The sequence below is a fragment of the Erythrolamprus reginae genome, chromosome Z (genome assembly GCF_031021105.1).
Source record: "Erythrolamprus reginae isolate rEryReg1 chromosome Z, rEryReg1.hap1, whole genome shotgun sequence".
NCBI classification, from domain to species: domain Eukaryota; kingdom Metazoa; phylum Chordata; class Lepidosauria; order Squamata; family Dipsadidae; genus Erythrolamprus; species Erythrolamprus reginae.
In genome coordinates, this window is record NC_091963.1 from 41,266,952 (window position 1) to 41,290,679 (window position 23,728).

Below are 23,728 nucleotides of genomic sequence, written 5' to 3' on the forward strand. Positions count from 1 at the left end.
CTCAAACTAGTTTTTAGTAAAGTTTTATTCTGTGCTTGGTGATGTTTAACTCTGTGTTTATTGATGGGATAACTTTTCCTGTTCAGCTTTGTTTGCAAGGAAAAATGTTAATCTCTGTTCCTGGAGAGCAGCTGCTTCAAAAATCTGACCAGTTCCTGTGTTTATTTGTTTTGGTAGTTGGTTTAACAAGTAATAGCTACTGTGTTTGCTCCCTTTCTTTATTCTAGTTAGACTTATTTCAAGTGCTTTCCCTATCTGGGCAGGGGATCTTCCTTCACTGTTTAGTGGTTTTTGTCACCGCACTTTTATGGTATATTTCCAAGAAGCAGGATGCAAGCTTGGCACTGATTTCTTTTACTGCCTTTCTGGGGGGCATGTGATCCTTAAATCTGCATGATTTTCTTAGAATATCTTATAAGTTTATTTTATTTTAATTTATTAATTAATTATTGTATTTTAACTATTTTAATTCCTCAAGGTACTCTGGCATCCTGCCTGATTTTTAACTCCAGCTTGCAGGTATTTCTAATCTAATGATTGGTATTTAGGTCATTTTTTTGCAAGCAAAGAAGCTTTTTGAATTTTGGTACAATCCTTGTTGGAATCCTTGACTTACTACAGTAGATTTAGTGACCATTCAAAGTTACAATGGGACTGAAATAAGTGCGTTATGGCCATTTTTCACACTTACAATCATTGCAACATCCCCATGGCCAAAAGAGGCAAGGAGAAGCACCCCCTGATGTGAGTGACATTGAGTTGGGCATGCCCATTCAGTTGGGCATGACCACCTGGCCATGCCGAGTGTATATACGGACTCTCTGTTTGAAGTTTTCATTCATGAATTGTTGCAATCCACCTATGATAATTTTCGTTTGAATATTAGTTTACTCTTATTGTTTCTGAGATAAGAGGAGCATTAGACAGGGAGTAGTGGTACTTGATATTTTCTCATATGGGCAAACTACAGTAATATCCTAGTCTTTAAGTCATGGGGATTCAGTTATGAACTATTCAGATTGGCAGCACAGATAATATAGTATACATGCACTATTCAAAACCAACTTTATCATTTAGTTATTTAAATTTATAGCATGCATTTCATCATACTCAAGAAATTCTGCTCAAAATATATAGAGTATATGCACAATTATTAGACAACTTGTATTTTAGTTTAGTTTAATCAGATTTGTATGCATTTTGTGCAATAGCAACCACAGCATCCCAGACACTGTTTAGAGAAGTATACTGTTTTCCTTCACCATAAATCTACAATTTAAGAAGGGACGAAAAGTTCTCAATCATGTTAGGTCAGGTAATGAGCTGAAACAACACTGACAGCGAATGAGAGGGCAGTTCTGTTGGCCTTTGAGGAAACTGGGGAAGGGCAGAGTCAGTCCAGGCAAGACTGTTCAGAATTAGTAAGGCCTGCAGGCAGAGAGGAGAGACAGAGCTCAGAAGAGGAGCAAGTTCAAACTACCCCTCATGATACAAGGGCTCAGAGAGTGCAGAAAAGGCATCATCAGCAGACAGAGCATGCCATTTATGAGAAGAGTACTCTGCCCTGCTTCATCAGGCACACCTGGTGAATGAGACTTAAGGAGACGCCATGGGGAGTTGCATTTGTTCAGAACAAACTCTGAGTTCCTGAAATATTGTGAGCTCACATTTGAATTTGCCAAGAGTCCTTGAATTTTTTGTTGCCGTTCTGGATTAATTATCTGAATCTTTTGCTCCCTGAACTCCTTGCTTTGCTCCTTTTGCCAAATACGTCTGGGATTTATTGCCAAGCAGCTTTGGTGCAGACAGAGCTGGGCTGGACTAATTGCAGCCAGAGGCTGCTTGACGTTTGGGGGGGGTTGTTCTCACTCTACTCTGGGACTTGCCTGAAATGTGGGAGTGTTTGGGGAGATTTAGAGCAATTAAGAGGTGGTTTGAACTGCCAGCAATTTATATTATCTCTGTCTAGGTCATCACACCTTTGCTGGCTAGCGACACAGTGCAGTATTTGATGTAAGGTATGGAGCATTGTCCTGCATACAGACTGAAGCTGACTTGTAGATCTGAAGGTCAGCGGTTCAAATCTCATCACCTGCTCAAGGTTGACTCAGCCTTCCATCCTTCCGAGGTGGATAAAATGAGGACCCGGATTGTGGGGGCAATATGCTGGCTCTGTTAAAAAAAAAGTGCTATTGCTAATATGTTGTAAGCCACCCTTAGTCTAAGGAGAAGGGCGGCATAAAAATCGAATGAATGAATGAATGAATGAATGGATTTGGGAATTGATTTTGAGTACATCTTCAACCCAAGAAAGTCCAACTAGCTCATTTTAATAATATCAGCCCATACCAGCAGTATTCCCTCTAATTTTTTTCGGTGTGGGCGGAAAAGTATACAGTGATCCCCCGGTTATTGCGTCCCCGACCATTGCGAACAGGGTAATTCGTGATTTTTCAACCCGGAAGTCAAAATACCATCTACGCATGTGTGCCGGGCACGCATGCGTAGATGGCAGCGGCTTCCCTGGGTCTTCCCCCTCTTGCTGGCGTCAGCGAGGAGTTTCCCCACCGCCCACGCAAACTCCTCGCTGCCGCTCGCCCGCCCTTCGCCTGCCCACGCCGTTCGCTCCCCCCTCTTGCTGTCGGGAGGGCGAGAAGCCCTCCCCAGCACCCGCTCGCCCGCCCTTCGCCGCTCGCCCGCCCTTCGCCCTGGCGGAGAAATTCCAGCCCCCACCTGGTCCCGCCCGATCCTCCTCCCTGAGGCAGCTCGCCCTCCCATGGCCGCTTCCTCCACCCTCCATTGCAAGCCCTCGCCACCGCAGCCAACGCGCGCTGCGATCTTCAAGCCCGGCTCCTTTCGGCCCAGCATCCCGGGCCAAGCAGCTGCCTTCCGTGACTGAGCCTGGCTGGCCCGGAAGATCGTAGCGCGCATTGGCTGCAGCGGCGAGCGAAGCCAAGCCGGCAGCAATGTCGCCGCCGGTGCAGCCAACGCGCGCTACGATCTTCCGGGCGAGCCAGGCTCAGTGACGGAAGGCAGCCGCTTGGGCCGAGAGGAGCCGGCCTTGATCCGCCAACGCGCGCTACGATCTTCCGGGCCAGCCAGGCTCAGCGGATCAAGGCCGGCTCCTCTCGGCCCAAGCGGCTGCCTTGATCCGCTGAGCCTGGCTCGCCCGGAAGATCGTAGCGCGCGTTGGCTGCAGCGGCAAGCGATGTCGCCGCCGGTGCAGCCAACGCGCGCTACGATCTTCCGGGCCAGCCAGGCTCAGCGGATCAAGGCAGCCGCTTGGGCCGAGAGGAGCCGGCCTTGATCCGCTGAGCCTTCACATTCCTCCAAGTCATTTCGCCGCTCATGTCCTGGCTAAACCGGGCAGCAGGAGACAGGCTTTGAGTTTTGGCTGCGGGGCGAGGGAGTTAGGAAAGTCCTACTTCTCCCCCCGCAGCCAAAACTCAAAGCCTGTCTCCTGCTGCCCGGTTTAGCCAGGACACGAGCGGCGAAATGACTTGGAGGAATGTGAAGCTGAAACCGGCCGGTTTCAGCTTCACATTCCTCCAAGTCATTTCGCCGCTCGTGTCCTGGCTAAACCGGGCAGCAGGAGACAGGCGGTGGGCTGGGAGCCGCAGGCGAAAGGAGCTCGGGCATTGTTCTCCGGACCCCGCCCGCAGCCTGGAGAGGGAAAGGGCCGCCGCGGGGATGAGCGGGCGGGGTCCGGAGAACAATGCCTGGCGCCGCGCTCCGATGCCCGAGCTCCTTTCGCCTGCGGCTCCCAGCAGCACTTTGAATCCAGCAGCTTCTGCTGGATACGGGCGGTGGGTGGGACGAGCGGCGCGGAAGCCAGGGGCTGTGGCAGCTCGCCCCCCCATCGCCCGTATCCAGCAGAAGCGGCGGGATTCAAAGGGATTCAAGGCTAACTTCTGCGCTTGGCTTGAGGACTCAGCTCGGAAGCTGCACGGGTGTTTTAAAAGGTCTCCGCCGGCATGGGGGGCTTCCTACCACCTCCCGAACCCCCAACTCGGGTTTGGGGGGGTGCTAAGAAGCCCCCCATGCCGGCGGAGACCTTTTAAAACACCCGTGCAGCTTCCGAGCTGAGTCCTCAATCTTCGGCTCCTCGCTAGCGCTGCGGAAGTAAAAACACCATCTGCACATGCGCAGATGGTGTTTGTACTTCCGCAGCGCTACTTCGCGAAAACCCGCTCGTTGCGGGGGTTCCTGGAACGGAACCCTCGCAACGAGCGGGGGATCACTGTAATGTCTGAGCTGCACATTTTCATTCCTGGACATGGATCGGTTAAAAACAAAAGGGTGTCACATGACCTCAGTACACACAGCAACGGTCATAAATATGAAACAGCAGCAAACGTTTGATCCTGCGATCATCGGGCTGCTGCAAAGGTCCTAAGTGTGAAAAGGGTGCATAAGTCACTTTTTTCAGGACCATTGCAACTTTGAATGGTCAGTAAATGAACCAATGTAAGTCGAGGAGGACAACCTGCCTTTCCCCCCTATATGTTTTCTGTGGAGCTTGAAAATGGACTCCTGATCTGCTGATCTGCTTCTAAAAGAGTGCACTGGTCAGACAGATAATCCTCGACTTCTGTTCTGACCCCAATGGAGGCCAATGTTTCTACCTCCTGAGTAAGATGCTTATAAAGTGAGTTCTGCCTCACTTTACCACCTTTCATGCCATAGTCGTTAAGTGAATCCCTGCAGTTGCTTGTTAGAAGATCCCAAAAGATGTTCTCTTAACCCTGGGACATTGCTACCATCATAACTATGTTGTCAAATGTCCAAAGTTTGATCCAATAACCCCTTTATTTTTCTAACAAAGTCCTTCCTTCCTAGAAGGAAGAATAGAAAGAATAAAATGGAAAAGGGGATTAAAAGGGGATACAAAAGAAAAAGAAAAAAAAGAAAAGGCTTTGATTCAAAGTTCTGCTCAGATTAAAGAAATTGGAGTTTGAGAAGGGTTGGTTAAGCTTGGAGTATTGTTTTGTTTGCTCTTTTTAAATTATTTTTTCTATTTAGATATATGAATTTAGGAATTGCTGATCTGTTTTAATAAATTTAGAAGTATTGATTATAATAAGATATGTAGTAGGTGATACTGATTAATTGGATTAATGCATAAATGGAATTGAATTTAGAATTGTTGGAGAGATTTTAATTGATTGAAAATAGAGAATATTTAGAATGTTTTTCCTTTTTTCTTTTCTCAAATTGAAATTTAAAATTAATAATTAAGTAAGAAATGTAGCTAAGTATTAATTGGCTAAATGTTAGATGAGCTGAAATAATTTTTAAATTTTGGATTAGGTAAATGTACTATTTAGAGGGGGGGAAGAAATCTGAAATTTGTATATGTTTATGTTTTGTTTTTAATTTTCTTTTGTTAACATTTGATTGGATATACAGTGATCCCCCGATTATCGCGAGTGTTCCGTTCCAAGACCCCTCGCGATAATCGATTTTTCGGGATGTAGTGGTGCGGAAGTAAAAACACCATCTGTGCATGTGCACCCCTTTTACCATGGCCGCGCATGCGCAGATGGTGTTTTTACTTCCGCACCTGGGAAGACCCAGCAGCTGAGGAGCCGCCTGCCTGCCCGCTTGTCCGCCGCTTTTCCGCTTGTCCGCCGCTTGTCCGGCCGCCGCTTTTCCGCCCGCCGCTTGTCCGCTGCTTTTCCGCTTGTCCGGCTGCCGCTTTTCTTGTCCGCCCGCCGCTTGTCTGCCGCTTGTCCGGCTGCCGCTTGTCCGCCGCTCTGGGAGTTGAAGACCCAGGGAAGGTTCCTTCGGCCGCCCACCAGCTGATCTGCTCGGCAGCGCAGTAGCAGCGAGGAGCCGAAGATGGGGTTTCCCTGTTGCCCACGCAAAGGGGAAACCCCATCTTCGGCTCCTCGCTGCTACTGCGCTGCCGAGCAGATCAGCTGGTGGGCGGCCGAAGGAACCTTCCCTGGGTGCCGCCCGCCGCTCGAGAGCAAGAGGGGGAGAGATAGAGAAAGAGAGAGAAGGAAAGAAAGAGATGAGAGAGGGAGGAAGAGAGTGTGAGAGAGGAAGAAGCAAGATAGAGAAAGAGAGAGAGAAAGAAAGATGAGAAAGGAAGGGAGTGACGTCATCGGGTGGAAAAATCGCGATATAGCGTTTCGCAAAGATCGAGATCGCGAAACTCGGGGGATCACTGTACAAGGTTTTCTTGGTTTATAGAAAAATGCATAAAGAAAGAAGGAAACACTTTGGCATAGTGGTTAATAAGTTAGAAATATAATTGGTGTTGTACTTTTTGAAGGAACATTGAGGGAATTTAATTAAAAGAAAAGTATGTACCTGGATGACAACATTAGAAAAAAAAACTTTTGCAACTTTTTTGATGATTGATATTAGTTACTAACAAAATACCGCATTTTATTCTTGGGAAATTAGGTGTTACAATGTATTGTTTGAATGTATGTTGAGAGAATTTTTTTTTTAAGTTACACAACCCCCCAAAAAAGTCTTTCCTTCCTCCGTCCCTCCATTCACTTCATTCTTCCTTCCTTGTTCCCTCCATTTCTTTTTCCTTCCTTCCTTCCTTTTCCCTCTTTTTCCTTCCTTCCTTCCCTTCCTCCCTCCTCCCTCTCCTTTTCTCTCTCTCTTTCTCTCTTGCTATCTCTTTCTCTCCCCCCTTTCTCTTTCTCTCTCTTTTTTCTCACTCTTTCTCTCTCCCTCTCTTGCTGTCTGTTGCTCTCTCTCGCTCGCTTTCTCTCTTTCTCTTTCTCCCCCTCTCTTTCTCTCTCTCTCCCTCCCTCTATCTCTCCCACTTTCTTTCTCTCTCTCGTCCCCCCCAGAGTCATCAGGCCGGCACTGGCTGGTGGCAGCACGCGGCGCATGGATCCGTGCCCTCCCACAGACGGTCATCGGGCCAGCAATGGCTGGTGGTAGCACGTGGTGTGTGGATCCACGGCCCCCACAATGGACAGGCACCAGCCAGCGGCAGCACGCACATGTGGATTCACACCCCCCCACGGATGCTCTCTCTCTTGTTCTCTCTTTCTCTCTTCCTTTCTTCTCTCTCTGTCGGGGGCGGGCTGCTTTTCTCACCTACTTCCAAGGCGGCGCCGACCCAGAGGCAGAGGCAGAAGCAGAGCATGCTCAGTCGCTCCATTAATGGCACTGGGGCGAACGCCCGGCTGGCATGGAGCCATTTCTTTGCCAGGTCAGCTGCTGCTGGGAAGGAGCGGATAGGGTTTTCCGCCCCGCGCAAATGCCGCACTGCCCGCCCACCTCCAAGCACAGAGGATGTGTTAATTCTGTCGCCGGTGACTAGAAAAACCTGGAAGCTGCGAAGAAGGAAGTTCATCTTCCGGTCTCGCAACTTTTTGCTCTTTGTGCCCTCAGCAAAAAGTTGCAAGATCGGAAGCTGAGATTCCTTCTTCACGGCTTCCAAGTTTTTCCGGCCACTGGCAATAGAATCTGACGGAGTGCCGGGGGGGGGGGGGGAGATTTGAGACATCTGAACTACGATTGGAATCTTATGCGCTGAGATCTCAAATCTCCTGCGCTATAGCGCATAGCGCAGCTTAGAGGGAACGTTGCATACCAGTATTCACCTCCACCTTATTAGCACCTGAATTGAAATGGAGCTCGGTGCTCATTGCTGATCCACCATGGGTCCATTCATCTGATTCATCAAAAAGTCACTCTCATTTAGCAATCAAGCTGCTGGTCCCAATTTGATTGCAAAACAAGGGCTACAACTGGGAGTCAGCTAAGGTCACAAAGTTGAGTTTGTTAAGTTGTGGTTAGCACCAGCTAGGAAATTCCAGGAAGAAAGGCAGCTCAACAACAGTTTGCTTATTTAATCAATTTCTTAACTCTGCCAATGTAAAAAATGTTTTAAAAAGGGAAGTGTGTGTGCGTGTGTGGTACAGGACAAGTCATGCTAACTATTCTGATAAATACAGAAGAGAGAAAGAGAGGGTGATACAGACAGACAGACAGACATAAAGAGATGTTGCCAAAGTAATCAATGTGGGCATTAGTTTCAGTCTGTTGTAACTTCAAATGATTGCTACCCGAAATAGTCTTTAAGTGATTTCTACTAGTACCATCATTTCATCTTGACAACAGAGAGAGAAATGCTGACAAGAGACATAAATTCAAGACATTCATGAGTCAAAAACATTCAGGAGAGGGTATATTTTATATTATGTTGTGAATCTTCCTTTCAAGATTTGAAAACAACAGGTAAAAATGGCATTCAAGTTACTTGTAACAAATTATATATTGTACAATTTAAATACTTAGATCATTCTCTTAATAAAATTTAATAATTGAATTCACAGAACATTATAGTAATAAACATATTTTTTTTAAATCAACATTTTTCAACTCACTTGCTGCAGTGGTTCATCAATTATATAGGCACCAGTTAATCTCCTATCAATCTTAATAGGTTTGCTTTCCTCTTTCATTTCTTCTATACACTTTGGAAAAAAATATACAAAGTTAACTTGTCAATTTAGCTTTTAATTTTAGTTCACATAAATACAAATTTGAACAAAGGTTAAAATATACAGGCCCGGTTACAGCACGGAAACCGCTTTGGTCGCGTTGATGGATGATCTCTGGCGGGCCCGGGACAGGGGTTTATCCTCTGTCCTGGTGCTCCTCGATCTCTCAGCGGCTTTCGATACCATCGACCATGGTATCCTTCTGCACCGATTGGAGGGGTTGGGGGTGGGAGGCACTGTGCTTCAGTGGTTCTCCTCCTACCTCTCTGGCCGGTCGCAGTCGGTGTTAGTGGGGGGTCAGAGGTCGACTCCGAGGTCTCTCCCTTGTGGAGTACCTCAGGGGTCGGTCCTCTCCCCCTTGCTATTTAACATCTACATGAAACCGCTGGGTGAGATCATCCAAGGACATGGGGTGAGGTATCATCAATATGCCGATGATACCCAGCTTTACATCTCCACCCCATGCCCAGTCAACGAAGCGGTGGAAGTGATATGCCGGTGCCTGGAGGCTGTTGGGGCCTGGATGGGTGTCAACAGACTCAAGCTCAACCCGGATAAGACGGAGTGGCTGTGGGTTTTGCCTCCCAAGGACAATCCCATCTGTCCGTCCATTACCCTGGGGGGGGAATTACTGACCCCCTCAGAGAGGGTCCGCAACTTGGGCGTCCTCCTCGATCCACAGCTCACATTAGAGAACCATCTTTCAGCTGTGGCGAGGGGGGCGTTTGCCCAGGTTCGCCTGGTGCACCAGTTGCGGCCCTACCTGGACCGGGACTCATTGCTCACAGTCACTCATGCCCTCATCACCTCGAGGTTCGACTACTGTAATGCTCTCTACATGGGGCTACCTTTGAAAAGTGTTCGGAAACTTCAGATCGTGCAGAATGCAGCTGCGAGAGCAGTCATGGGCTTACCCAGGTATGCCCATGTTTCACCATCACTCCGCAGCCTGCATTGGCTGCCGATCAGTTTCCGGTCACAATTCAAAGTGTTGGTTATGACCTTTAAAGCCCTTCATGGCACTGGACCAGAATATCTCCGAGACCGCCTTCTGCCGCACGAATCCCAGCGACCGATTAGGTCCCACAGAGTGGGCCTCCTCCGGGTCCCGTCAACTAAACAATGCCGGTTGGCGGGCCCCAGGGGGAGAGCCTTCTCTGTGGCGGCACCGACTCTCTGGAACCAACTCCCCCCGGAGATCAGAACTGCCCCTACTCTTCCTGCCTTCCGTAAACTCCTCAAAACCCACCTTTGCCGTCAGGCATGGGGAAACTAAACATCTTCCCCTGGGCACGTTGAATTTATATATGGTATGCTTGTGTGTGTGTATGTTAGTATAGGGGTTTTTCTTAAATTTATAATATTTTAATTAATTGGATTAATGTATTGGATTGTCTTTTCACTTGTTGTGAGCCGCCCCGAGTTTTCGGAGAGGGGCGGCATACAAATCCAAATAATAAATAAATAATAAATAAATAATAAATAACTGCTATTCAATGGTTTTTTTTTCAAATTTTAATAGAGGTGGGATACAAACAACAATTTTTTGTCCATTGTTATTATTTCCTCAGTGGTCTTTCCAGATTTTAATCAAGGCAGGATATAAACAAACAAACACACACCTGTACTGTTTTACTTCCTCACAAATACGCTCATGCTTAAATTGTTATAAAAAGAATAACATATTGGAGTAGGACCAAGCAAGCCTAAATTCAACTCACTTCATGACCATGATATTTAAATCAAACTCATTTACATAAATGGTATGAGGAAACACTTTCCGTTAGACAGAAACTACTCTTCCAGAAATAAAATTTTTCAAATGATAACAATATATCAAAATATATTAAATGTGTACAATATACAGTGGTATCTCATCATATGAACTTAATTGGTTCCAGGAGGAGGTTCGTAAGGTGAAAAGTTCGTAAGATGAAACAATGTTTCCCATAGGAATCAATGTAAAAGCAAATAATGCGTGCAAATCCTTCAGGAAAATCCCAAACTTTAGAAGGGAGGCGAACAGAGGGCAGGGAGGAGCAGCTAAAGGAGCGGGTGGAAAAAGCAAGGCTAGGCTAAAGGGTGAGTGGGAAGGAAGAAAGGCAAGGGGGCATCCCTCCCTTTTCTTTCTTCAAAAGACACTGTTTCAGTGCCTTTGCAAGCACGTTGTTCTCTGCAAAAATTTTCCTTCCCCAAGCTGCCCCTCCCTCTTCCCTTTTTTCTTAAAAAGACACCCTTTCAGTTCCTTTGCAAGCACGTTGTTCTCTGCAAAATTTTTCCTCCCCAAAGCTGCCCTCCCTCCTCCTTTTTCTTTCTTAAAAAGACACCCTTTCAGTGCCTTTGCAAGCACGTTGTTCTCTGCAAAATCTTTCCTACTCCAAGCAGCCCCTCCCTTTTCTTTCTTCAAAAAAGGGGGGGAAAAGAAACCCCTTCATCCCAGCAGCAGCTGCTTGGGTTCGTAAGGTGAAAATAGTTTGGAAGAAGAGGCAAAAAAATCTTACACACCGGGTTCGTATCTTGAAAAGTTCGTTAGAAGAGGCGTTCGTAAGATGAGGTACCACTGTATCTAGATTTATGTAATGGTAATACAGTGATACCTCGTATTACAAACTTAATTGGTTCCAGGATGAGGTTTGTAAGGTGAAAAGTTTGTAAGATGAAACAATGTTTCCTATAGGAATCAATGGAAAAGCGATTAATGCGTGCAAGACTAAAACTCACCCCTTTTGACAGCCAAAGCGCTTGTTTTTGCGCTGCTGGGATTCCCCTGAGGCTCCCCTCCATGGGAAACCCCACCTCCGTACTTCTGTGTTTTTGTGATGCTGCAGGGGAATCCCAGCAGGGGAATCCCAGCAGCACAAAAATGGGTGCTTCGCTGGCAACGGAAGTCCGGAGGTGGGGTTTCCCAGCGAGGGGAGCCTCAGCGAAATTGAAGCATCGCAAAAACACGGAAGTCCTTGAAACCCCACCTCTGGACTTCTGTGTTTTTGCGATGCTGCAATTTCGCTGAGGCTCCCCTCGCTGGGAAACCCCACCTCCGGACTTCCATTGCCAGCGAAGCACCCATTTTTGTGCTGCTGGGATTCCCCTGAAGCATCGCAAAAACACAGAAGTCCGGAGGTGGGGTTTCCCATGGAGGGGAGCCTCAGGGGAATCCCAGCAGCGCAAAAACGGGTGCTTCACTGGCAACAGAAGTCCGGAGGTAGGGCATCCCAGTGGTGGCGGCTTGGGTTTGTAAGGTGAAAATAGTTTGGAAGAAGAGGCAAAAAAATCTTAAACCCCGGGTTTGTATGTCGAAAAGTTTGTATGATGAGGGGTTTGTAAGATGAGGTATCACTGTATATGGATTCACAAAAATACACACATTTTAAATCTTCAGAACTTTTCATTAGGCTAAATTTCTACAATCAGATAGATAGAAGAGAGAACGTAAGTACAGCAAAAATTATCTGATTGCCTAATTTTTTTTTTACAGATTTCTAATATATGGCATTAAGTTAATCTTCAACTATCCACAATAGCCGGCAGTGGAATTTATATTACTAAGCAGAGCAGTCATAAAGTACAATGATAGATAACTGCATAGCTTACTAACAGTAACTACAGAAATCCTGTTGCTATTTTTAAGCAGGATAGCATGTTGTTAAGTAACGACTTCCATGTAACTTTCTCCTGACTTCTAATAAGCAGAGTCTATTCAGAAATATATAAAAGAGGGATCATTCTACATTTTTAAAAGATATTGTAAAAACCATGGGTTACCTCAATTGCGAAAGGTTATTTCCTATTGTTCTGTGATACAAGGAGATTGACCTTAAGATTGTCAAGAAGAAAAAGTGACAGTGACATCAGTGCCAAAAAGAATTTGGCATTGAATTTTTATCATCTTGTCAGGAGGTATAAGACTAATAGAATATATGTACAAGACTGTGGTAGAATTATTTAATATAATCCAAATGCTTTGGATAAGGAGACATAATGTCTTCCAAAATGAAATACTCAGGTTGGATCTGCCACTTGTGATCAGAGAGCTCAAAGGTATGTTCTCCATCTTGTCATATATGTGAGAGGAATGAGAACATACACTAGAGCAGTGTTTCCCAACCTTGGCAACTTGAAGATACCTGGACTTCAATTCCCAGAATTCCCCAGCCAGCATCCACTGGCTGGGGAATTCTGGAAGTTGAAGTCCAGATATCTTTAAGTTGCCAAGGTTGGGAAACACTGCACTAGAGAGTGAAGTACAAAGAGAACTTCTCTGGCAAGATTTGTTTCTAGATCAGTCATCAAACTTCATTGATATGGGGCAGAATCAGGACCTTAGAGAGAAACAGAACAGAATCTAGTAAAATACCCCATGCTTATAGTTATCAACACAAGAGGTCAAATGGAAAACTGGCAATTATAAAAGATGTATGACTCAAAAGTCTTAATGTTTATTAGTGATCACATATTAATGTGCAAAGCACACATAACTGCAAGTATGGAAAAAAGATAATTTATCTGGTGACTCTAATATTGGTCTGGGTAAGAAATAAAGATTACTCATAAGGAGCTCAGAAGCAAGTTTCTGTAAGAGCAGGAGTTGAGCTATGCGATAAAGTAATAGTAATTAGCACTGATTTAATTACAGTATTGAAACTGTGGAAAAATTATTATTTTTTAGATAGTTAAAACTGGAAAATTAAAAAAAAGCTGGTAAAAGACTCTTTGAACCACTTTAACTGCACTTCAATCACAAATGCTTCAATCAAATTAATAACCTATTTTATACTTTGCATATATGTAACAGTACCCAAAATCAGTTGTTGCTTTTCCCTTTGATGGGAGATGATACATTTTTGACCTTTCAAAGATGATACATTTTTTGACCTTTCAAAATTAAAGACATTTGAAAAAATGATTTATGACTGATCACCAAGTCAATGGGGAATCCAATAAGATTCACTTAAAAACAGTGTCACTAATTTTAAAACTGTCGTTATTCACTCAACAACTATAGCAAGAAAAGTCATAATATGGGGCAAAATTAACTTAACTGTTTCACAGAAAATTTGGATAAATTGTGGTCTTAAGTTGAAGACTGCCTATATTCACTTTGGAAGATAATACATTGCTCACCAGTAATTGATGACATTAAATAGTTTTTTAAAAACATGTTGCTTATCAATAAAACTGGAGGAAAGTGGTATACAGTATAACTTAGAGAAAATAAACCCAGCTTTTATTTCTTGTTGCTTACCTTATTAATGCCAAATGAGGTTGGAGGAAGAAAGGAGTGTTCACACTGTTCGAGGTACTTCTCTGAATTAGTTTTTCCAAACAAGAGTGTTACCACAAAGCCCCTCAAAAAACAAATTATATAACAAACTTTAAGACAATGTAGTGACTAACATTTATAATATAGAAGAACAACTACTCCTAAATGAATATTTCTATTCCTACAATTAGCATACTAAATGCTTTATATTAAAAAAAAAATATTAAAGAAGCAGAGTTGGTAGAATTAAATTATCCTTTATGCCTTTAAAATTAGCTTTGCTCCTCTAGAAGGAATTGAAAATTATTATAATTTCATAACATTGCTCATAGAAAATTTTAATTAAATATACAATTGAGTAAATCATAACTATTCAGAAAACTGAAAATAGTTTCACTGAGTACATAAAAGTTGAAGGTAACAAATATTTATATATTTTAAATATTTTAAGATGCTTGTGTTCCTTATAAAAGATTGCTAAAAGGGCTGGGCAAAACTTCTTAAAAATTTCCAAATAAGCCTGTTTTGATAGATATAAATTTATTGGATTATTTTGGAAATATAAATTACATACAGGTATTTCTGATATATTTTTTACCTGTTTGTCCTTGACCCAAATTTAAGGTTAGGCATACAGAGAGATGATAGCTTATGTACTGTGCTTCCGCAAAAATACAGCCTACCCCGAAACCAAGACCTAGACCTCATACATGTGCCTAAATATAAGCCCTATCCCCAAAATAAGTCCTAGTTAAGCCCCACCCTCCATCTGATTGTACGTGGTCAAGTGAAAATCAAACTCACGTAAAAATCAAACTATGGCGGGGTGGGGTATGCAGTTGCACCATATGCCCTGCACCTGCTTAACTTAGGACCACTGCAAGCAGACCTCCTATGCCCTGAAACCTGTCACGCTGCTGCCTGACTTCTTCTGTGGCCGCTCAGCTCATCGCACAGCCCACACAAGCTGTATCCAAGCTGCAAAGTTGTCTATGAGCTATTTTTCAGCTAATTAAGTTTTAATTTCTGGAGTGTTTTTAAGGGTGTGGGGAAATTATGTTTTAAATGGCTACTTTAATCAGCTATCCTTTTCCTTTTGGTTAAACTCATCTAAGTACACTCCAACCATTTCCATTTGACTGCACTTTCTTTCACTCTTGCTTAACTTCTGAGAAGGCAGAAAATAATGTGAGCCAAGTATGTGTATGGAATCCTGTTGCTCACAGCAGGAGGCTTCGTTGGTGCGTGGTGTTATTGCAAGTAGCAGCACTAGTTGATGAGCCATTCGGCATCCTGCCCTGAGCTATGGCACTGACATGATGCACCACGCAGCCTCCTGCTGCAAGTAGCAGCAAAGCATAAGCATAGTTGGCTCACATTCTTTTATGCCTTCTCAGGAGGCAGTCAAGTAGAAATGGTTGGAGTGCACTCAGAGGAGTTTATCCAAAAGGAAAAGGACAGCTGATGGTAGCTTTTTAAAACATTATTTACCTCCCAACCAAAAAATATTGTTGAGAAATTAAAACTGTTTTAATCAGCTGAAAAACAGCTTGGAAGTCAGCTTTACAGCATGGAGACAACTTGCACGGGTTATGTGAAGTCAGGTAGCAATGCAACAGGTGTCGGGCACAGGAGATCAGGCTGCGGTGGTCCTAAGGTAAGTGAGTCAGACACCCCTAAAAAAATAAGACCTGCTGCTTATTTTGGGATTCAAAAAAACCACAGTAATATTGTATAACTTGATCTACAATATGCATTATACATAAAATGTGCTGATGCATATACAATAAATTATATAAAATATATAAAATACAGTGTATAACAATGCTGATATCGTATCATATAGACAAGTTAACCTTTACAGATCTTCATCTGATGTTTCATCCAAGTCTATGGAGAGGGGCGGCATACAAATCCAATAAATAATAATAATAATAATAATAATAATAATAATAATTCCCTTCAGACAGACTCTCAAGCCCTAGCTATCTGATTACTTGATTTACAAGGGGAAGACCTTGAAGATCACAAGCTTCAGCTCATCCAGAAAGCAATTACCGGTATGTCCCTGTAACCATCAGAGCTTCAGAAGCTTCAGTGGTTACCAGCTTGCTTCAGGTGTAATTCAAGTTGTTGGTCATTAATTAAAATCTCAAACAATCTTATATTTTGATTTATTCTTAAATTTTTGTCCATTATTGTATTTTTTCAGTGTTTTTATTTATAATTTTCCAGAGTTGTTGGAAGTTAGATGACATGTCAATTTAATAGAGGAATGACAGTAATAGAGATGATAACAATAATTAGTGTCAATCTTAATTTTAACATTTGTTTACCCTGATCAACAAATCAAATGATATACTTACCCACCCACAGAGCAGAGGATATAAAATGCAAAGTAAAATATAGCAAATGGTCCAAATGTAATTAGAAAAAGCAGAACAGCAAGGCTTCCCCATCCCCATATGGAAAGATTGGTCTGGAATAAAATGAGAAACTAGGTTTACGTTTACATTTAAGTATAAACTTTTTACTAAAATTTAGACATACCTCTTATGCAGTGAAGGGCTACCAATTTTTTTACTATCACACGGTGGGCGTGGCTTATGCAGGATGCCCTGCATTTTCTTTCAAAATCTTTCAGTGCAAATTGGGTACTCTGGGGCATAGCTCCATTTTTGCTACCCCACTGTGTCATCCCCCCCCCCGGTCCAGGCAGCAGCCCACCCCTGCCCTTATGGAATATCAAATAAAATCTTTATATCAAAATTTATTTCAGAAACCCTTATTGTCAGAATTTTTTTTGCCTTTTTATGGAAGATAATTAGAGGTAAAAATTAAGTAGACTTTCACCGGGATGAAAGTAATGCATGAAGAAAAATATTGTCAACCTAATAAATATCAAAAATGAATATTTATCCTTCAAAATGTCGGATTTTTCCAAAACTCCTTGTTTTCTTATTTTTTTTACCAAATAAAATTCTCACATACTTTAAAATACAAATGCTTCAATCAAAGATGAATTTCAATTTTCTTATGTAGTTAATCCTTGCTTGATAACCATTTCTTTTGGAACTGTTAAAAGTTATAAAACACTGAAAAAAGAGTTTTAGGGACAGGTTTTCGAAGTTGTAGCCATCACAATCAGTTTAGAAACTAGAGATGAGATGAAAAGCAGGAAGAAAAAAAATGTTTGTAGAGGCTTATATAATATAGCAAGTTTCACAACAAACAAAAAAGGAAAGACAGTGAATGATGGCATGCATTAGATATTAGTCTAAATAGTTTGGAAAGTAGACAGCATTACACTGACATGAAGCCTAACTACTAAATTTCCACAACAGCCATGAATTATTTATTTATTTGTTTATTCAATTCATATGCTTACCATTTCAAATCAGTGATTCTGATTCATAAAAACAATTAAAATGGATAAAACACAATACAAGAAACATATTAAATAAAATAATAGGCAAAAATATTATAATTTGTCAGTGTCAATGTAACTTTTTTGTTGTGAGCCGTCCAGAGTCCTAAAGGGAGTTGGGCAGCATACAAATATAACTACCTACCTACCTACCTACCTAACTACAGAAGGAAATCTGACCCTCTACACCCTCAGGTTCCCAGGACTGGTACACTGCCAGGTCTTCAAGGCCTTCTGAATTGGCCAACAGAGGCAGAGCCATCCTAATTGGAAGAAGGATGTTTCAGAGGTAGGTACTATGGCAGAAAAAAACATGTCTTCTGGTCCCCATCAGCCAATATTCCTTGCCTAATCCTAATGGTTATTAACTTGTAGTTTAAGAAATAGTCAAAACATATATAAGTTAAAAATAAATTACAGTTTATCTAATTTAAAAATAAAACAAACAAAAACATGTCTGCATAAAAACTTTTAATTGATATAACAATGTTACAAAAGTTGGTCAACATTGGAGACTTTTAGTTCTTTACTATATAGAGAACATCTGGCATTTTATAACTATTTGGATCGTTTTAATAGGAGAAAATTAACTCTGCTCTCCAAAACTGTTATCAAAACTGATAATAGAGTATTTTATATCTATTGTAAGTTTGAAATACATGAATACTCTTAGGAAAGGATACCATTGTTTTTACCCAACAGTACTATTGGGGGAGAGCATGCAGGTATGCAAATTCAAAGGCCCTCCTGTGAGATGTAATTAATAAACAATATAGTGATGAGAAGTGCTGGGTTTATCTCCTTGTAAATTGAAATTTACACTTCTCAAGTTACATCCAAGTCTAACATGAGTACACAATCTGCCGGGTTACCCATTTTTCTTCTTTGAATGAAAACTCCTGCCTGTCAGAATTAATAGTTCTCAAAATTTATTTAAACTGACATTTCAATTGGCAAAGTTGTAATCAAGCCTTATCTCAGACAGAGCCAAATCTAGGAAGTTCTACATAGACAAGCATATTACAAACAAAATAGGAACTCAAAGCAAGCATTTCAGAAATTTCAGTTTTCCTTATAAATACAACATTGTCTGCTATTAGGAAAAATATTCAGAAAAGTGGTTTCAAAATATTAAATTGCAGCAGGCACATAAGTGTTATCGTTTAAAAAATCTCTTTTTAAACCCTATAGTTCCTTAATTCAGGGTAGAGTTGAGGTAACTGGATGGAGGTAAGAGTTTACTGGCTGGATGCTTTTCTGATGCCTACCTATAGGATTGAATTCTTAATACAGTGTTCCCTCGATTTCCGCGGGGGATGCGTTCCAAGATCGCCCGCGAAAGTCGAATTTCCACGAAGTAGAGATGCGGAAGTAAATACACCATTTTTGGCTATGGACAGTATCACAAGCCTTCCTTTAACACTTTAAACTCCTAAATTACCATTTCCCATTCCCTTAACAACCATTTACTCACCATTATTACTGGTACTCACCATTGAATATGACACTTAGTGATCCTGATACTGTATTTATAAACATAATTATTTATTAACAATAATTATTTTTTTTTGTTATTTATTTGCAAAAATTATTAGTTTGGTGATGACATATGATGTCATCGGGTGGGAAAAACCGTGGTATAGGAAAAAAATCGCTAAGTATTTTTTAATTAATATTTTTTGAAAAACCGTGGTATAGGCTATTCGCGAAGTTCGAACCCGCGAAAATCAAGGGAACACTGTATTCTGAATTGGAGGCACATAATTATTATCTTTATGGGTTGAATATTTCATAATTATGTTAAAGGAAGTTTGGACTCACAATTAAAGAAATAAAGAATGAAGTTTTCAAGGAGAAGATGCCTGCAATTAGATGCCAAGATACCGGAAACTTGAATTAAAAAGTTACTGATCTTCCAGGCATGGGATTGTCATCAGGAAAGGCTCACTAGCTGCAGTGTTTTTAGAGTCGCTATAAGTGACTAGATGGCTATGTAAAATTTATGAAACAAACAAACAAAAAATACACAGTAATATAAAAACAAATGCACAGAATGTACATATAGATTATAAGAGGGGATGTGTTCAAGTACCCCTTCACACATATTACTGTCCTCAAGAATCATACCTATACCAATACATGTGGAGATATATGTATATTTTTCTCCATACTGTTTTTACTTCTGTGTGCATATATCAAGAGATATAATGAATAATTATAACTAACTGAATAGTTTTTCCTCTGACTGAATAAACTAGTTATGTTATCTAGTAATCTGCCTCAAAGTTTTAATTGTGACAGAATAATATGTATTTATTTTATTTATTTAAAATAAAATGGGTCTCAGAGCATCCCATTGGGGCATCCCTAATAGAGTCAACACTACTTATACTACTACACTACTTATTATTTTTTCAATACGCCAGCAGTGAGTATCTCAAATACAAAATCTACTATTAGATTCTGCCTGTGCTCCCCCTCAAAAAAAAACCTATTTCCCAACCATAATTCCACCTGCTTCATTGCCTTTGTTCTCTGGAGAATATAAGGAGTGGTTTAAGTAGGCAACAATTAAATGAAATAACCTAATTACTAAGATCACAACAGAATGGCTACGTTTCTCAGTGGTTCCAATTAAATCAACTAGAAATTCTACAAGGATTCTCTAAAATCTTATGGGATCTATAAGCATGAAGATGTAGACTCTCTTAACTGGTAATTCATTTCTGCAAAGAAATACAGACAGTTCCTAAATGAGTTTTGTCCCATTTTACAGTTTTTCTTACCATAGTTGTTAAGCGAATCACTGCAGCAGTTACAAAATTGTTATTACGTGAATCTCACTTCCTCATTGATTTTGCTTGTCACAAGGTCGCAAAAGGGAGCTTGAGACCCTGGGATACTGCAGCCACAAAAATATATATCAGTTGCCAAACATCCGAATTCTGATCATATAACCATGAAATACTCTGGAAATATCTCTCTAAAGGCTCATACACAGGGACATCTTTGAATTATTTCCTTTAACTATTCATTCTTAGGAAACAGGAGGGGTAAAGTATAATTTCTTTTTTTTTAAATCATGAATGTTATGCCAGAAAGGATGTTTCTAACCATCAGGACTACATACAGGTAATCTCAATTTATGACCACAATTGAGTCCACAATTTACACATTTGTTAAGTGAATTTTGACCTATTTTATTACCTTTCTTGCCACAGTTGTTTCTTAAGTGAATCACTGCCATTGTTAAATTAGTAACAAGGATGTAAAGTGAATTTGATATACCCATTGATTTTATTTATGACTTTGGGATAGTGCAACCATCATATATGTGAGTCAATTGCCAAGCATCTGAATTTTGATCACATGACCACGGAGATGCTGCAATGGTTTTAAGTATGTTACTTTTTTCCCTGTGTTAGAATGTCAAATTATCACTAAATGAACAGCTATTTTAACTCATTTATGTAGGACCGTAATTTTTGTAGGTGGAATATAAAGATGGTATTCTGAATATAAAGGTGGTATTTTATAGGTGGAATATAAAAGGTAAGAAGATAAAGAAAAATATATTTTCTCACAACCTGCAAGAATAAGCAAAGTACAGTAGTCCCTCACCTATCGCTGGTGTTACGTTCCAGACCTGGCCGCGATAGGTGAAATCCGCGATGGGGAATTTATCCACTGATAGTACTTATTTAAGTATTTATTATTGTAATTGTGTGGTAAGTTTTCATTGTTTTAAGTGTTTATAAACCCTTCCCACACAGTATTTATTTTAGATACAGTATTTAAATACAGTATTTACAATTTTAGATTTTTTTTTTTTAAAAAAACCTGCCGATCGAGTTCGGCGGGCTGTTTAAATCTGCCAATCGACTTCCTCAGAAACCCGCGATGAAGTGAAGCCGCAGTAGGTGAAGCGCGGTATAGCGAGGGACTACTGTATTGTAATTTACAGAGTACATAAACCTGATTCTAAATCTACAGTGGTACCTCTACTTACGAACTTAATTCATTCCGTGACCAGGTTCTTAAGTAGAAAAGTTTGTAAGAAAAAGCAATTTTTCCCATAGGAATCAATGTAAAAGCAAATAATGCATGTGATTGGGGAAACCACAGGGAGGGTGGAGGCCCTGTTTCCTCCCAGGAGATTCCTAGAGAGGCCCCACGGAGGCTTCTCCCTGCCTTTTCCAGTTACAGTTTCGAAGGCTCAAGTGTGTAAATAGAAAATGGTTCTTGAGAAGAGGCAAAAAAATCTTGAATACTGGTTCTTATCTAGAAAAGTTCCTAAGTAGAGGCATTCTTAGGTAGAGGTACCACTGTATATCATAAATTCTGCTATTTCTAAATGTTTACCAGTGATGGATTTCTGTCTTTGTTCTAATTTTTTCAGATACTTTATCCCTTGTATACGTTGACATGAAACATGCCTATATTTGAACTATACTGTCTTGTGAATTGTCTTATTGACATAACCCTCTTAACTTGTTTGGAATAAATCAGTATGGGGAAAACTATTCTAAAGTCTGCAGCAGCCCTGGATGGTTGTCTTTATTTTCTTTTCGGCGTCAACCTTTTTTGCCTGAAAACTTTTAACACCTTATATATTTAAAAAATTTTTTTAGAGCTGCATCAGAATTATACCTTTAAAATACTGAAAGTTTGAATGGACAGATTTGAACAGATACAGAGCATAATATTATAATCTGTTTTATGTGATATCCTTTACATTTTCATGCTGCCTTTAAGTCAAAAGTTTCCAAGGTATATTTTAAAAAGACAAAATTCAGATAATATATAACATATAAGTCAGTACAAGGATTACATTGTGTATGCAGTTCATGTCCACTTTCCTTTCTTTCTACTTCTTTGTGTACAGGCAGGGGTGTCAAACTGGCGGTCCACGGATCAGATCTCATCCCAGCTCAAAGAAAGGGGGAATATGTCACAAACATCACGTGACAGCAACTTTATGTTGCGAGTTTGACAACCATGGTGTAGAGCAGTGTTTTTCAACCAGTGTGCCGCGAGACATGGTCAGGTGTGCCGCGAAGCTCAGAGAGAAAGAAAACGAGAGAAAGCAAGAGAGAGAGAGAAAGAAAGAAAAAGAGCGAGAGAGAGAGAAAGCAGGCAAGAGAGAGAGAAAGAAAACAGAGAGAAAGAGAGAGAGAGAGAAATAAAGCAAGAGAGAGAGAAAGCAAGAGAGGGAAAAAGAAAGAACGAGAGAAAGAAAGAGAACAAGAGAGAAAGAGAAAGAAAGAAAGAGAGAAAGAGGGAGGGAGGGAAGGTGGGAGAGAGAAAGACATAGAGGGAGGTAGGGAGGGAGAGGGAAAGAAAGAGGGAAGGAGAGAGAGAAAAAAGAGAAAGAGAGAGGGAGGGAGAAATAGAGCGAAAGGAAGAGAGAGAGAGAGAATTTTTTTGTCCACACTTTTTAGCCGCCCCCCCCATCCCCACTCAATGCCCCATGGTTTTGTAAATGTAAAAAATGTGCCGCGGCTCAAAAAAGGTTGAAAATCACTGGTGTAGAGGATGTATGGCTTTCTCATTATATCAGCAGTTTAAGAGAAATCTGAAATACAGAACTATTACAAAGGTTGGAATCAAAATAGTATAAAATAATTAGAATAGAATTACAGAGTAGCAATAATTTATGACTGCTTGTGTGATTGTCTTATGTGATTGTCACATGGTCTTGTGTGATTGTTTCACATAGAGAAAAAAAGGGATATATTTTTCTCCAAGTTGCATAACTCCACTTAGTGAAACTGAGATGTCCAGTTTATTCTGTTGCATAAAGGTTTAAGATAAAATAAATACTGGAACAAGAAAATATTAAGTGAATTAATAAGTAGGTTTTAGAATTAGCTGGCAAGAAGCTTTAAGTATCATGTGACTGTATTTTTTTTTAGAAATAAATTCATTGTCTTAGCTCAAATATGTTTTAAAAATTCTTTGCTAACACAGAAAGAAATCTAAGTGGGTAATTCTGATGCAGTTATTTTGTTAACTAAAAAGCTCTTTTTGAAACCATTGAAACACAATGCCTAAAAGTACTTCCATCGCTGAAAGCCAGATTTTGCTTTGAAGAAATCCTAAACATCTATTAAAAAAAAGCATTTGACATTCTAAAAATGGAGCCTAAGCAACTAGGAAAAGTTAAATGAAGAACTGAAGTTTTGCTGAAGCTTGCCGAATAATGCAGTTGAAAATAAATAGGGAGATTACACCTAGCATGGAGGGGTATAACAAGAGCATTGGGAGTATAACTACCTATTTGGGGTACAACATCAGTATACTGGTAATATCCAATTATATTTTTTTATCCCAAGTAGGCTTTCAAAAGTCTGTCCCCATGTCTAAAGTCTATGCCAGCCTGAATGAGGAGTAGATTCCAATTTTCACATTTGAGAAATCAGTTCCCTGTTAAAGGGTAATGCACAATCTGGTAGTCATGGACTTAATAGTTCTTGCTTGAGGAGCAAGTGTTATCTCTAACCAAGAAAGCCTTTGCAGAGTTTCATTTGATGCACCAATTGTACTTTTCCTGGATTG

The 23,728-nt window shown here is 40.9% G+C and overlaps 1 protein-coding gene across 7 annotated transcripts in view; it reads right to left on the reverse strand.

The window, feature by feature from the left end:
• SNX13 (sorting nexin 13) overlaps positions 1-23,728 on the reverse strand; it is a 115,466-nt gene that overhangs the window by 77,288 nt on the left and 14,450 nt on the right. For 4 of the 7 annotated variants that reach the window (XM_070726519.1, XM_070726516.1, XM_070726518.1 and 1 more), the window contains exons 1-4: positions 22,002-22,173; positions 16,110-16,222; positions 13,726-13,828; positions 8,367-8,456 (exon numbers count right to left, since the gene is read on the reverse strand). In XM_070726519.1, coding sequence (XP_070582620.1) covers positions 8,367-8,456; positions 13,726-13,828; positions 16,110-16,222; positions 22,002-22,019 — 324 coding nt within the window. In that variant the 5' untranslated portion in view covers positions 22,020-22,173. Of the gene's footprint in view, positions 1-8,366; positions 8,457-12,245; positions 12,297-13,725; positions 13,829-16,109; positions 16,223-22,001; positions 22,174-23,728 lie in introns of those variants that run through there. The other 3 variants (XM_070726517.1, XM_070726515.1, XM_070726520.1) reach the window with 2 other exon arrangements.